General features: G+C 45.2%; 1 protein-coding gene and 1 pseudogene across 1 annotated transcript in view; one reads left to right on the forward strand and one right to left on the reverse strand.

Moving 5' to 3' along the window:
- LOC124555889 overlaps positions 1-16426 on the forward strand; it is a 110051-nt gene that overhangs the window by 76253 nt on the left and 17372 nt on the right. The window contains exon 3 of the mRNA XM_047129949.1: positions 8712-8936. Coding sequence (XP_046985905.1) covers positions 8712-8936 — 225 coding nt within the window. The remainder of the gene's footprint in view (positions 1-8711; positions 8937-16426) is intronic.
- Positions 6990-7107, reverse strand: LOC124557611 (annotated as a pseudogene).

Below are 16426 nucleotides of genomic sequence, written 5' to 3' on the forward strand. Positions count from 1 at the left end.
TTTCGGTACTTGTAGTTTTCTGGGTGTAGTGTTGTTCCTTCATTCACTGCAAAAGTTAAGAAGTTATTTTTGTAGAAACATATGAGCAATCACATTAATACTGAAATAGTTTTTATATCTACACTCTAAATTCGAAGCTCGCTATCCCCATCTCGTCATGCGTTGCCACTTTCAGATGCTGCAGTGCATTTACAGGAAGACTAGAGCCGATTGCCTCCGTCTGTTCGTGTGGGAAGGATAGCCAGTACCTTATTCGGTAAATGAATTAACTACCTTGAGCGTTTGACCTAACCGGGTAAAGTAAACCAGTACGTGCATTCTTGGGATGGGTACTGGAGTCCCCCCGTCGCAGTAGTGACCTTTAGTCTGACACACCGTCTGGATTTTCACATTCATTTAGACGAATGGTAGACTGGCTCACTATTTATACTTTAAATTCACAACACGTAAAGAATTGTATTGGCAGCCAAATGAAGACGAGTCAGTTAGAAATAAAGTACATTGTTTATTTTTTCAAATCGCCATTCGTGGCAGTCGATTTGCTTGGGATGAAGAGGTGCTCAGGTGGGTGGAATGATGGTATCATAGACAACCACAGACATTTTTTCATGAAGGCACCGATCGTCTTGTTTCACAGTGGGATAAATGTATTAAGTTACGGCGATTATTTTTGACATAATAAACAGTTTACTTCCATTTTTCCCATCTGTCCCATTTTCATTTGACTCCCCTTTATAAAATGTCAACAACTCATAGAAAAGCGTGTATCGAACTCAGGTATATGATGTCGTCCACTTTAGTCTCCAATGTAGGTTACAGTGACACTGTTGCGTGATAAGCTGTATGAGACTACTGAAATCAGCGGCAGTGGCTACGGCGGTAATTGAATATCTCTCCGTATGACCACTAACAAAGATAGATGGTCCGCGTGGGGTAGCCGCCGGGTCTAGGTCGTCTTGTCACGTTCCGCGCGGCTCCCCCCGTCGGACGTTCGAGTCTTCCGAGTCTTCCCCCTAGCATGTGTGTGTGTGTCGTCCTTAGCGTAAGTTAGTTCAAGTTAGAATAAGTAGTGTGTAAGCTTAGGGACCGATGACCTCTGCAGTTTGGTCCCATAAGACCTTACTACAAATTTCCAAATTTTCCATAGATTAATGGCGTAGGATAATTGGTTTCTTGGAATACTGAACGCACTAATAACACAATATATAGCTTTTTGTGGAGTCCCCGGTCCCTGTTGCTGACTTTAAGGTTATTCCCTCATTCTACATCTACATATATACTCCGCTAGCCACCAAGCGGTGTGTGGCGGAGGGCACAATTCGCGCCAAAGTCATATTTTCCCCCCTCTGTTCTATTCGCGGATCGCGCGAGAGAAAAAAGACTGTCTGAACGCCTCAGTACGCGCTCTAATTTCCCTTATCTTTGAATGGTGATGATTGCCCGATTTGAAAGTTGGTGGTACTAATATATGCTCTTCATCAGCGGTGAAGATCGGAATTCGAAATTTAGCGAGCAGCCCCTTCCGTTTAGCGCGCCGTCTATCTGCAAGTGTGTCCCACTACAAACTTTCTATGAGATTTTTAACCCTTTCGCGATGGCTAAATGTACCAGTCACGAATCTTGCCGCTCTTCTTTGGACCTTCTCAATCTCTTGAATTAGACCCAACTGGTAAGGGTCCCATACAGTCGAACAATACTCTATGACTGGACGAACTAAAGTATTGTAATCTATTTCCTTTGTTGAAGGTCTGCAACACTTCAGGATTCTACCAATAAACCGCAATCTAGAGTTCGCCTTACCCGTTACTTGTGTAATCTCATCATTCCATTTGAGATCATTTCGAATAGTCACACCCAGACACTTGACGGATGTTACCGCTTCCAAAGACTGAGCATTGGCGACCAGTGTGTCCGAGCGGTTCTAGGCGCTTCAGTCTGCAACCGCGTGACCGCTACGGTCGCAGGTTCGAATCCTGCCTTGGGCATGGATGTGTGTGATGTCCTTAGGTTAGTTAGGTTTAAGTAGTTCTAAGTTCTAGGGGACTAATGACCTCAGATGTTAAGTGCCATAGTGCTCAGAGCCATTTGAACCATTTTTTTGACTGAGCATTTATTTTGTACTCGTACATTAATGGGGATTTTCGCACATGTTCACGCCAGGTACAGGTACAGGACTCCGCAAGAAGTGAGTAACTCGTGATGGTCGGCCAACGCATCAGCAAATGGAACTATGCTCTCCATTGTTCCACGAAACAGGATAGACGCTAGAGTGAAGATGAATCCAGAACAACTTTGTTGGAATCTTTTTTAAAGACATTCTGGCGCACATGTTCTAATCAAAAGCGCAAAGTTCTATTTATTCAAAATTTGAAATATGTATAGACTGCGGGGCATAACTCGAAAGTACATTTTTTGTCCTGGTATTCTCGTTATTTTCATATGAGGAGAAACACATTAACATGACTCCACAGCGCTATTAATAGTAATTTTCTACACTTCGTCGATGGATGACGTAATCACTTTGGCTGAGTGTGGACGGACAAACCACCATGGACAGTGTCACACACCATCGCTCCATGAGACTCTGGGCAATAATTTAGAACTGAAACAATTACTGTGGAGCACCGCGCAATGTTGAACATCTGAATGCTGGCTTATCTGTCCTTACCGACCAAATTCTAGTGGCTACACTATTTTCCGCTCGTCAGAAGGATCTGAAGCAGCTGTGTCAGAGTGCAGTGCAACATCACTGCCACGTGTTAGAGAACTTAGCCACGAGAGTGAGTGAAGAAAAGTACAGTGACGAATACAATAGACTTATTAGACGAAAATATCATGGTAGTCGAACATTTGAATAAATACACGACATATATTTTTGTTTCAGTATTGATTAAAACAAGTGGTTGGTTACTGACATAACCCGTAACATAGTGTGTGTTTCGAAAACGTCCCGTGCACACGAGCTGAACGTCCGTATGAAATCGGCTTCGTGCGTGTGTGAATAGTAAACGTTATCCAGAAGACTACATTTACGTCCAATACAGGAACAAACATGTAAAATTATGTATTTCATTTTCTCTCATCTAACGATTGGAAAAGCGTTAGTAATTTATGAAGGCTCTTGTAATATCTACGTTTGTACGCAGGTAACTAAAGTCTAACAACGTGCTGCACTAAGTTACACACAAAATATTAAGTATTCACGTCTCACATTACACGCTCGGCGTCTCTTCCTCTACTAACGGTCCACATACTCTTCCACTGCTGTAATAGAGATTAGCCTTTGATATTTTAAGGCATTTTCAGCGAAAATCTAGCAACATCCTACACAATACACTTAAAATAGCTGGCATAGATACAATATAAGATTTATGTTTCGAAGGTTCTCAACATGAGAAACGGAAACACAGTGGGATTTCGTTTACTAGAATACGAAGCTGCAGAAGAATTTTGAAAAAAGCGATCTTCTGCTCGACTATCTGTTTTCCACCCTTTCGAATGCGTGAAGTTTAATCTATTCACTCAACCGTTGGCTTAGAGTGTGTGAACAACATAGCGCACTCCAGTAGTATTTTCAGTGCGACTTATGAAACATTAGTTAAATGAAGGGGAGCAGCAATTCATAACGCCCACTGTTGCGCAGAACTGCGGTTAACGTGGTGTGAAACGTAGACCATTACGTTGTACTCTCGAATTGATGGTTGTTCCCAGCTTATTTCCAGTAATAGTCCGTACATTAGGGCTTAACCGGCAAATAACTCTTAATTGGCTCCACCTCAAAAATTACGAAGCCGTTTCAAGATACAGTCCCATGAATTTTCGATTTTCCTCGAGTGAAACGTTATGCATTCATTATCACTGGCGATGTAGGGATATAGCATTTCCGTAACAGCTTTCCATAAGGGATGGAGCATTGAAAACATAAGATTGCAAATCGAATGCAACGCGTTCTCAGTGTGAGGTTTATTAGAGCTATGTCAGAAGTCAAGGAAATCCTTCTGTTTTATAGGCATGTCTGAAGACACTTCCTGTTCTGACTTCTTATCGAGCCTCCTGGCCATGATAATATAGATTATAGTTACCAGTCACATATTGCCTGGCACTTTTCCATATTTGTCACACAACTGTACAACATCGAAATCATATACAGCATACACTGCCGGAAATACAAAGTGTTACACCATGAAGCACCAGTACGGTATTTATCAAACTTTATTGAGATATTTATCAAACTTTATGGAGATGTTCATCACATAACGTGTATTACGTGATTAAACGTTCATTTCATTCGCAAATGATGTTCATCATCAACATCATCGTGGAGTGTTACCAACACGAGTATGAATACACTGTTGTAATCCATGTGGCACGGAAACAAAGATCCTTCCAACGTTATTTTGAGGAGTTCCTTGCATGTCTGAAACACGTACTGTGTCATTTCATGAAGACTGTTTGCTCAATCCTGCTGTGAAATTGTATGTCTTCCCATACCATCCCAGACATGCTGTACGAGTGGCAAATCAGTGGACAGGGGAGGCCAGTCAACATTCCGCGCATTCATGAAGTCGTTTATGATGTGAACTGTGCTTTGGTGTCTTCATTTATCCTGCTAGAATATACCATTTGGTACCTTGGTCATGAAGGGTACGACAACGGGCTTTATTACTCTTGCCCTATACTGGCGAGCATTCAGTGTCCCTTCAACAACTACCAGATCAGTCATGTTGTCTTTTGCATTAGCATCCCACATCATGACTCCAGGATTTGGAGAGGTATGGACCTCAAGAATAGCTGCTTCCTATGACTTTTCACCTGGTCGCCAGCTGACACATTGATGTCAACCTGACCGCCACAGCAGGCCCGAGTGACCGAGCGGTACTAAGGCGCTTCAGTCTGGAACCGCGCGACCGCTACGGTCGCAGGTTCGAATCCTGCCTCGGGCATAGATATTTGTGATGTCCTTAGGTTAGTTAGGTTTAAGTAGTTCTAAGTTCTAGGGGACTGATGACCTTAGCTGTTAAGTCCCATAGTGCTCAGAGCCATTTGAACCATTTTTGGACTGATGACCTCCGATGTTAAGTCCCATAGTGCTCAGAGCCATTTGAACCATTTTTTTTGACCGCCACAAACCGAGGTGAGATTCATGACTGAACACCACAGAATACCACCCAATGTCTCTGTTGACTCTACAGCTAACTCTACAGGACGCAGTTGTTTGTGATATGGTGTCAGCCGTAAAAGACGCGTGGGTGCTCTAGATCTCAGTCCACATTCCAGTAACCCTTTTCCATTCGTTGGAGCAATTCGAACAATCCTATGACCTTCTCTTGTGTAGTTCTTCAGGAAGCACCCATGCCTACAAATGTTGCCAGTCGGCCGTCTTTAGTTCACCTCGTCACCATTCTTTCTGCAGTCATGGACTGTAGCCAACTGCTTGTGTGATCTGTCGGTATTATAGTTATAAAACTACCGAAGATATCATAAGTAAACATAGACAATGGTAGTTTTGTTAGTAGCTTTGGTCAATTAAGGTCGTACTCGCGTTACAAGTGCATTAGGTGTGCTGCATACCTATTGAGCGTTACATCATAATGATCGCTTTCTTTAAGTAAACTATCAGTGTCATATTCGAGTCCCCTAAAATCCGGAAGGGGTGAAACGTCTAGAAACTGACTGAGGATATATAAAGGGCCAGGTAACACATGGAACATCTTTGCTCAACACATTTATCCTCTTGCCTATTACTTAAAAGTAAACGGTATTTATAGCAAAATTGAAATTGTCAGGTTTTATTCGAAAATTGTTGATTTATAACGGATATAGAGGGACGCTGTGCCACAAATAAAGAAAAATATACAGATTTTTCATATAGCACTAGAAAGCGCAATTTCCTCAACAAAAAGGTAAAATAATAAAAAAAGAAAACACCAAACAAAAATATATCAAACATCGCTTCAATACTTCGTCCAACTTAAATAGAACATCTGTTATTTACAAACAACTTTCACACTTATCAGTAATAACAGAAAACTCTTGCCTTTGATCACGACGAAGAACATTCTACTAAGTACAAAGTAAGAACAATAATTCTATATATTTTTTGTGTTTGTGCATGTAAATTGTACTTGCATGAAAAGTAATTGCTTTGTTTACGTAAAAGGTGGAAGTTATGCTATCAAATAATTTTTACTACTGATAAAATGAAATTTATAATCTGTAAAGATATAAAATACACAATGGACTAACGCTGACTTATGCGTAGTTCTAATTGTGTGCAAAACAAGCAACCAAACAAACAAAAAAGACAAAGAGAATTCGTTGGCTCCCAGTTTCTCTCTTACACATTTTTTTATGTTTCTTTCTGTACCAATGCTGCCAACATTACCGGTAATCCCACCGTTTCCTACTTTAGTTATCACGTGTACCAAAACTACCAAACCATGGTTATGGTAAAGCACAACTCTAGTTGGTATTATTTCTACAGTGTCTTCATTCCAGTGAATCGACGTTTCTGAAAGTCAGAAACATGGCGATAAGCTGCATGTGCATGCCCGCTCGGCATGCTGAAAAGTTTCAGTAACGTTAGACACACTCGACGGTCGTCATGTACTCCCAACATTCTTCATCTGTAGAAATGACTTCTTGTGTACTGAAAATAAGAGCGCATAATGGAATTTTAATTCAGATACCCCACGGGCATATAAATACTGAAGTATCAGTTTTGTAGTGTTCGGCCAAGGTTTTAAAGGGGTGACAATTTCATTTCAGTCAGTGAAACATAAAAAAAAGCACTCCGTCTTCAGGCCACGAGTGGCCTACCGGGACCATCCGAGCGCCGTCTCATCCTCAGTGGAGGATGCGGATGGGAGGGGCTTGGGGTCAGCACACTGCTCTCCCGGTCGTTATGATGGTATTCTTGGCCGAAGCCGCTACTATTCGGTAGAGTAGCTCCTCAACTGGCATCACGAGGCTGAGTGCACCCCGAAAAATGGCAACAGCGCATGGCGGCCTGGATGGTCACCCATCCAAGTGCCGACCACGCCCGACAGCGCTTAATTTCGGTGATCTCACGGGAACCGGTGTAGCCACTGCGGCAAGGCCGTTGCCCAGTCAGTGAAACATAGGCAATAATTTTATTAGACGTTTATTATGAGAAGTTGCCGATTCTTTGCGTACTGTAAATGTTGAGTATGTTTTATTTCGTCTCGTTGTCTCTGTAGGCTTGTACCAAGAGAGCAAGGAGAGGATGTTGTTCGGTGCCCGGTATCCTCTTCCTATAACACAAACTGCATGCACATATTAATTGGGTTCTTTATTCATAAGAATAGAAAATTATTTAACTCAAGATAGTCATTGTGGTAAAAGCTCTCTGTAGTAGTCCATGTTATCCTCACTGCTGGTGAAGTAGAAAGTCCACTATGTACACTATTCTGATCGCTATGTGCTGCCTGATTCTGAGCTACAGGCTGAGCCTGCTGCTCCGACTCGGGGCCCCCCAGATGACAGACTCGAACTCACTCGGTGCGACAGACTGGCCCTCCGGTCCGCGGCAGTGATGCAAATACTGGCGGCCGAGAGGGCGTTGGCGGCGCGTTTCTTTAGAGTCTGTCGTTGGCCTCTATCAGTCTTCTTGCAACCTCTATGCCACACAGGGTGCTGGCGCCCGCTTACGCCAGCACAACATAAATGTTAAGATGTTGTGAAATGGATAATAGTAGCGTTGATCTAGTTGTGATCCAGAATCATTGATTGATTGCAAATAAGGGCCCAAAGCGTTTTGCACTGCATATGGTCCTCTCTCTTATGTGGTATTGAGCGAGCTGGCGCAATGATCAGCTTATTGGACTCGCATTTGAGAGGACGACGGTTCAAATCCATGTCTGGAAACCTAGCTTTATCTTCCACAGTGAAATTTTCACTCTGCAGCGGAGTGTGCGCTGATATGAAACTTCCTGGAAGATTAAAACTGTGTGCCGGACTGAGACTCGAACTCGGGACCTTTGCCTCTCGCAAGCAAGTGCTCTACCAACTGGGCTGCCCCAGCACGACTCACGCCCCGTCTTCACAGCTTTAATTCCGGGTAGCTCAGTTGGTAGAGCACTTGCCCTCGAAAGTCAAAGGTCCCGATTTCGAGTCTCGGTCCGGCACACAGTTTTAATCTGCCAGGAAGTTTTATTACTAGCGCACACTCCGCTGCAGAGTGAAAATTTCATTCTGGAAACATTCCCCAGGCTGTGGCAAAGCCATGTCTCTGCAATATCCTTTCTTCCACGAGTGCTAGTTCTGCAGGGTTCGCAGGAGAGATTCAGTGAAATTTGGAAGGTTGGAGACGAGATACTGGCGGAATTAAAGCTGTGAGGATGGAGTGTCAGTCGTGTTCAGGTAGCTCAGTCGGTAGAGCGCTTGCCCGCAAAAGGCAAAGGTCCCGATTTCGAGTCTCGGTCCGGCACACAGTTTCAATCTGCCAGGAAGTTTCATAGCTTTAGCTTTTCTGTGCCTTTCGTCAATCGTTCAAGGCAAATGCCGCGATGGTTGCTCTGAAATGGCAAGACCGATTTCCTTAGCCTTAATCTGAGCATGTGCTCTATCTCTAATGACCTCGTTGTCGATGGGACGATAAACACTAATCTTCCTCCCTTCTCAGGTGGTGCACAATGTAAATGCAGACGTAAGTAGAGATGTGAGTCAGAGCGGCGTGTGTGGTGTTGCAGAAGCGCGGCGTGCTGGTGGGCGCGCCCGCGCAGGTGGTGCCGGTGGCTGGGTACGTGCTGAAGCAGCGCTCGAGCGAGCGCGAGCAGCAGCAGGACTTCAGCAAGATCCCCGGCGTGCCCGGCGTCGACTACCCCATCTACCACTCGGTGCCACCCACCAGCTTCCACTGCGGCAACGTGCCCTTCGCGCCGGGCATGTACGCCAACGTCGAGACCGGCTGCCAGGTATCTTCCTCTATCCACACTTTCTGTAAAAGTTCCAGTGTTACACGTTTTTCCTCCTAAACAAAATAGCCTCATATTTGAATGATGCTCAGAAAGTTTAAGTCTAATACGGACACGGTGAGAATGTGGCCTAAATACGGGGAAACTTAAAAAGTAAGTTACACATTATTACGACAAACCAAGTACACTAGTGGCCATTAAAATTGCTACACCAAGAAGAAATGCAGATGATAAACGGGTATTCATTGGACAAATATAATATGCTAGAACTGACATGTCATTACATTTTCACGCAATTTGGGTGCATAAATCCTGAGAAATCAGTACCCAGAACAACCACCTCTGGCCGTAATAACGGCCTTGACACGCCTGGGCATTGAGTCAAACAGAGCTTGGATGACGTGTACTGGTACAGCTGCCCATGCAGCTTCAACACGATACCACAGTTCATCAAGAGTAGTGACTGGCGTATTGTGACGAGCCAGTTGCTCGGTCACCATTGACCAGACGTTTTCAATTGGTGAGCTATCTGGAGAATGTGCTGGCCAGGGCAGCAGTCGAACATTTTATGTATCCAGAAAGGCCCGTACAGGACCTGCAACATTCGGTCGTGCATTATCCTGCTCAAATGTAGGGTTTCGCAGGGATCGAATGAAGGTTAGAGCCACGGGTCGTAACACATCTGAAATGTAACGTCCACTGTTCAGAGTGCCGTCGTCAGTGGAAACGAGAAGTGACCGTGACATGTAACCAATGGCACCCCACACCATCACGTCGGGTGATACGCCAGTATGGCGATGACGAATACACGCTTCCAATGAGCGTTCACCGCGATGTCGCCAAACACGGACGCGACCATCATGATGCTGTAAACAGAACCTGGATTCATCCGAAAAAATGACGTTTTGCCATTCGTGCACCCAGGTTCGTCGTTGAGTACACCATCGCAGGCGCTCCTGTCTGTGATGCAGCGTCAAGGGTAACCGCAGCCATGGTCTCCGAGCTGATAGTCCATGCTGCTGCAAACGTCGGCGAACTGTTCGTGCAGATGGTTGTTGTCTTGCAAACGTCCCCATCTGTTGACTCGAGGATCGAGACGTGGCTGCACGATACGTTACAGCCCTGCGGATAAGATACCTGTCATCTCGACTGCTAGTGATACAAGGCCATTGGGATCCAGCACGGCGTTCGGTATTACCCTCCTGAACCCACCGATTCCATAGCCTGCTAACAGTCATTGGATCTCGACCAACGCGAGCAGAAATGTAGCGATACGATAAACCGCAATCGTGATAGGCTACAATCCGACCTTTATCAAGGTCGGAAACGTCATGGTACGCATTTATCCTCCTTACATGAGGAATCACAACAAGGTTTCACCAGGCAACGCCGGTCAACTGCTGTTTGTGTATGAGAAATCGGTCGGAAACTTTCCTCATGTCAGCACGTTGTAGGTGTCGCCACCGGCGCCAACCTTGTGTGAATGCTCTGAAAAGCTAATCATTTCCATAACAGAGCATCTTCTTCCTGTCGGTTAAATTTTGCGTCTGTAGCACGTCTTCTTCGTGGTGTAGCAATTTTAATGGCAAGTAGTCTAACTTTTATTGAATACTGCGCTACACATATAGATGGCAGTATTTTTCAACATACTCGCCTCGTCTCTATAAATAACGGTTGGAACGTTCTACCAAGCGCTCAGTTCTCTATCGATACAAGTCGGCTCGTTTGGTCATGGAGTGATTAGAGAACCGCTATATGAACATCTTCATTGTTTGCAAAATATCTTTCCTTCCCAAATGGTCTTTCAGCTTACCGGAAAGATCGATTTTGCACGGTGCCGGTTCTGCACTTTGTGATAAGCAATACCCACGTCTATGCGCCTTTGGTCAGACTGTTTGCACCATTTCACTACGTCTGGAAGCGCCGTTGAATTTACACATGGATCATTGTGGACTGATGCTTTTAAACGATTTTCATTAAACGCCGAAGGTCTTCCTGAACACGGAGAGTCACTAATGTCAAAATGATTCTCCTTAAAACGAAAAAACCATTTTCTTGCCGTGCTCTATCCAGTGGAATTATCCCCATACATGGCGCGAATTTTTCAGGTTGCTTCCGCTGCTATCACTCCTTTATTGAATCGAAAAGGAAGAATACTTCGGAAATGTCCGATTGATCCACTTGGAACTCCATTTTATAGCGTCCACAGCTGCACTCACTATCTCCAAATGACAATATGTACTCTCAAACAGCAATAGCAACCTACAAATGAAGAATGACAAGCGATAAATAAACCAATAACAACCGAAATACCAACACGAAAAAAACAATGCTTCGAACTTATGCATCAGCTTAATAAAAGACAGGAATATTTTGCCGTGGACACACCACAGTGATCTGTGTGTTATAACTGTCCGAAAGACACTATAAATCACAATTTTTCTATATTTTCAATAAAATATAATAACATTGTGATCTACACTGCGATTGTCAGAGAAAGTAACTGTTATTAAAAGTTTAAATATTGCTCTTGAGTTTTGTGTTTTCTTTGACAGCGTGACAACTTTCTGAACTGCTCTCTTACTACTTATACAGAGGCTTGTAGGTTGAAATGAGACCCACATTTGAGATGTTTACATTCAGTGAGTGTTTTCTTCTATACTACACTTCAAAGTAACACAGGCACAAGCCACTATTTTTCAACGTAATCACCAAGTCTCTGTAAGCAACAGTCGGAACGTTCTACCAATCGCCGGGCGGGGTGGCCGAGCGGTTCTAGGCGCTACAGTCTGGAACAGCGCGACCGCTACGATCGCAGGTTCGAATCCTGCCTCGGGCATGGCTGTGTGTGATGTCCTTAGGTTAGTTAGGTTTAAGTAGGTCTAAGTTCTAGGGGACTGATGACCTCAGAAGTGAAGTACCATAGTGCTCAGAGCCATTTGAACCATTTGTTCTACCAATCTTTCAGTTCTTCGGCGGCAGTGATCCATTCCTTCGTCACGAAACCATTCGAGAACTGCTATGTGGACGTTGATCGCTGGAAAACAGCTCTGCCCCGCAGATGCTCGTTCGGCTTGCTAAAAGGTTGAAAAATGTGTAGTCCATGATCCGGCCTTCCCGATCAGCCTCACTCACGTCCATGTCCCCCTCGTCAAATTGTTCACCACTTCACAATCGCTGGACGTGACAATGCATTTGGTCCACACACCGCCAGAATTTCATGGTGAATCTGTGTGCAGTTTACAACTTTTTCCCACTGTTGCTCTTACTTCAACTTTGGAGTACGTCTCTAGTTGCGGCCCCATTTCACTCGCGCTCTGTGAGGCACCTGTTATCCATATCCCAACAGAACTGTGTTGGCAGGAATGCAGGAACATGTACTCCCTTCTCACGATGTGCCACGCTTGTCGCGCAATGGTCACTTACTTTCTCAAATGGTTCAAATGGCTTTAAGCACTATGGGACGTAACGTCTGAGGTCATCAGTCCCCTACACTTAGAACTACTTAAACCTAACTAACCTAAGGACATCACACACATCCATGCCCGAGGCAGGATTCGAACCTGCGACCGTAGCAGCCATGTGGTACCAGACTGAAGCGCCTAGAACCGCTCGGCCACCGCGGCCTTCCCTAGATTTTGCCTCTTTTGAAGTGAGACAAGACTTTGATTACACCGGCGGCTCAGTGAGTCGTTCAAACCGCAGTGTTCCGAAGGTGTAGTTCAGGCCGGAGGTGGTTCTGCGATGTTAAGGGGGTGTTTTTCGTACCATAACTTGGATGCACTCATTCAGTTTACCTTGAACGTCAACCAGGATGCTTGGTTCAAAATTCTCGGTGGCCAAGTGTTCCCTTTATTCTAACCCGTCTTGATGAGTATGCTGTGGAAAATGCCGTCTTCCAAGCCATGTTTACAGGAGTGCACACGTACGTTCCTGGTTTGATGAACGCACTGGACACCTTAATCGCCCGATCTTACTCAAACAGCAACATCTGGGACTGTTGGGAACAAATGGCTCTGAACACTATGGGACTTAACTGGTTCAAATGGTTCTGAGAACTACAGGACTTAACTTCTGTGGTCATGAGTCCCCTAGAACTTAGAACTACTTAAACCTAACTAACCTAAGGACATCACACACATTCATGCCCGAGGCAAGATTCGAACCTGCGACCGCAGCGGTTTCGCGGTTCCAGGCTGTAGCGCCTAGAACCGCTTGGCCACTTCGGCCGGCTGGGACTAAACTGCTGATGTCATCAGTCCCCTAGAACTCAGAACTGCTTAAACCTAACTAACCTAAGGACATCACACACATCCATGCCCGAGGCAGGATTCGAACCTGCGACCGTAGCGGTCGCGCGTTTCCAGACTGTAGCGCCTAGAACCGCTTGGCCACTTAGGCCGGCTGGGACTAAACTGCTGATGTCATCAGTCCCCTAGAACTTAGAACTGCTTGAACCTAACTAACCTAAGGACATCACACACATCCATGCGCGAGGCAGGATTCGAACCTGCGACCGTAGCGGTCGCGCGTTTCCAGACTGTAGCGCCTAGAACTGCTTGGCCACTTCGGACGGCCTGTTGGGAACAACTGGTGAAACGAATCAATTAGTATCCCCGCAATCTGGTAGCTCTACGTGATCTAATCAATCAGTGGCTTCAGCTCGTGTTACAATAGATCTGGGAGACCAATTTTTATCCGGAGTGCTTATACACAATGATCATACGAAATTCCGTGTCGCATTCTTACGGCACGTCTAACACTAGTCTCCTCAAGGGCATTAGCACTATGGATTGTACCTTTAAAGAAGTGCTTGAGAAAACCACGTACGGACACTGCCTGGTAAAAACAGGAAACCATCCAGAAGCGTAGAAAGAAACGAAATGCATCTTCATGGGTTTAGAGCGTATGTGATGTTATTTCAGTGATTCCAAAATCGAGTGAAATTAGCAAACGGGTTGGTAGTATAAGCCTGCTTGTCAGTGTGACTTTGCACCACCTCTGTCCTGGATGCTTGCACTGAGTTGGTTGGGAAGAGTCTCATAAACCTAATGTAACCTCTTCTAAGTCAAGCTGGTCCACAACTGCTGTAACTGGTTCTTGATATCCTAAATGGTGAGTGTTCATCGGAGGTGAGGGTATCATCTGGAGTGGTCCAGGGAAGTGTGGTAGTTCCGCTGTTGTTTTCTATCTACATAAATGATCTTTTGGATAGGGTGGATATCAATGTGCGGCTGTTTGCTGATGATGCTGTGGTGTACGGGAAGGTGCCGTCGTTGAGTGACTGTAGGGGGATACAAGATGACTTGAACAGGATTTGTCATTGGTGTAAAGAATGGCAGCTAACTCTAAATATAGATAAATGTAAATTAATGCAGATGAACAGGAAAAAGAATCCCGTAATGTTTGAATACTCCATTAGTAGTGTCACGTCGATTAAATATTTGGGCGTAACATTGCAGAGCGATATGAAGTGGGACAAGCATGTAATGGCAGTTGTGAGGAAGGCGGATAGTCGTCTTCGGTTCATTGGTAGAATTTTGGGAAGATGTGGCTCATCAGTAAAGGAGACCGCTGATAAAACACTAGTACGACCTATTCTTGAGTACTGCTCGAGCGTTGGGGATCCCTATCAGGTCGGATTGAGGCAGGACATAGAAGCAATTCAGAGGCGGGCTGCTATATTTGTTACTAGTAGGTCTGATCATCACGCGAGTGTTACTGAAATGCTTCAGGAACTCGGGTGGGAGTCTCTGGAGGAAAGGAGGCGTTCTTTTCGTGAGTCGCTACTGAGGAAATTTAGAGAACCAGCATTTGAGGCTGACCGCAGTACAATTTTACTGCCGCCAAGTTATATTTCGCGGAAATACCACAAAGATAAGATAAGAGACATTAGGGCTCGTACAGAGGCATATAGGCAATCATTTTTCCCTCGTTCTGTTTGGGAGTGGAACAGGGAGACAAGATGCTAGTTGTGGTACGAGGTACCATCCGCCACGCACTGTATGGTGGACTGCGGAGTATGTATGTAGATGTAGATGTAGAATACAGGCACTGAGATGGAGTTGACGTCCGAACTAGTCCCACACGTGGGCTACAGAGGACATATGTTCGGATGTTGCTGGGCATGGGAGTACTTCAACATCACAATCTCACAGAGAGCTGGTAGAGACACGCGTCGTGTTTGGACGTGCATTGTCCTGTTGAAAAATTGTACCATGATACTTTCGCACGAGTGGCAATACAAGAGAACGCACTGTGTACGTGACGTAGCGTTGTGCTGTCACAGTTCGCTCAGTCACTACCATCTGTTACCTGAAGTCTTATCCGATAGCTCCCCATATCATGACGTCAGGAGTAACACCACTGTGGTTCTCCGAAGCATTAAAAGAATGGGACTTCTCCCCGGAGCACCGCCATATTAGCCGAGGATGGTCATCCGGGGTAGTGCAGAATCGCGATTCGTCTCTGGACACAGTGCGACGCCAGTCAGCAGCGCTCCGTGCTTTCCGTTCACGGCACCACTTCAAACGCAGACGTTTGTTTGTGGTGTTAACGGCAATCGTCGCGTGTTACAGTAATTCCTTAGTCTGGCCGATGTTAGTCTTTGACTAATGTTGCTTGATCCCAGAATGTCACAGGGAGTCTATTACTTGTTAGGCTCAAATGTGAAGGGATTACGATGTTCGTGGTGCACAATATGACGATCTTCCCTTGCGGTGGTCGGATGTGGCCAACGGAAAACTTGACGAGTATACTCGCCATCACGTTCCCATGTGGTCCAAAATCGGGCCACTGTCACATTCGAATGCCTCAGGGATTTGGATATTGCGCGATGGACTCCCACAGTGTGGCCCCTCTCAAATTCTGTGAGGTGGTTATAACGCTGTCTCATGCAAGCAGGCGGCATCTTCGTGCCCCTCACTGTGATCACGCTATGCTGATCACGCACCTTATATACCCCACTAGGCATGGTGACAACAGTGAACAAGAACAACTCCAATGCACTACGGTGGCCGTTTACCTGTCATACCCGCCAGTGGTGAGTAGGTATATGATGCTACATTGACATACAAACATGACTACTGAGTGCTTCACTGTTTTGGTCATGCAGTTTATAAAGGGCGATTTTTTCCACCGTGTACAAACTCTAGGGATTGATCGATGAGAGGATGCGGAACAAAAAAGGTCTAATGAACTTATGTCCGGAAATGCATGATTTCCACACTAGAGACCATTTATTCAATCATACATTGTTACAGAGACTGCGGTCTAATATGCGCAGTACCATACAGCCGCAGTTACAGTATGTGCTGAAAATGGTTTCCATGTGCCTCAACGCTGCGTGTACGCGATGCGTGTACGCGCCGTAGCATGTTCTGTCTCACACGTTCACATCGGCCAGGTTGCATCCAAACAGTGTCAAAGGCAGCATGAATACGCTGCTCCAGTGTCTTCACGTCTGGAATTGGCTCTGCATATACGATGCT

The sequence above is a fragment of the Schistocerca americana genome, chromosome X, assembly GCF_021461395.2.
Source record: "Schistocerca americana isolate TAMUIC-IGC-003095 chromosome X, iqSchAmer2.1, whole genome shotgun sequence".
In the NCBI taxonomy this organism is placed as follows: domain Eukaryota; kingdom Metazoa; phylum Arthropoda; class Insecta; order Orthoptera; family Acrididae; genus Schistocerca; species Schistocerca americana.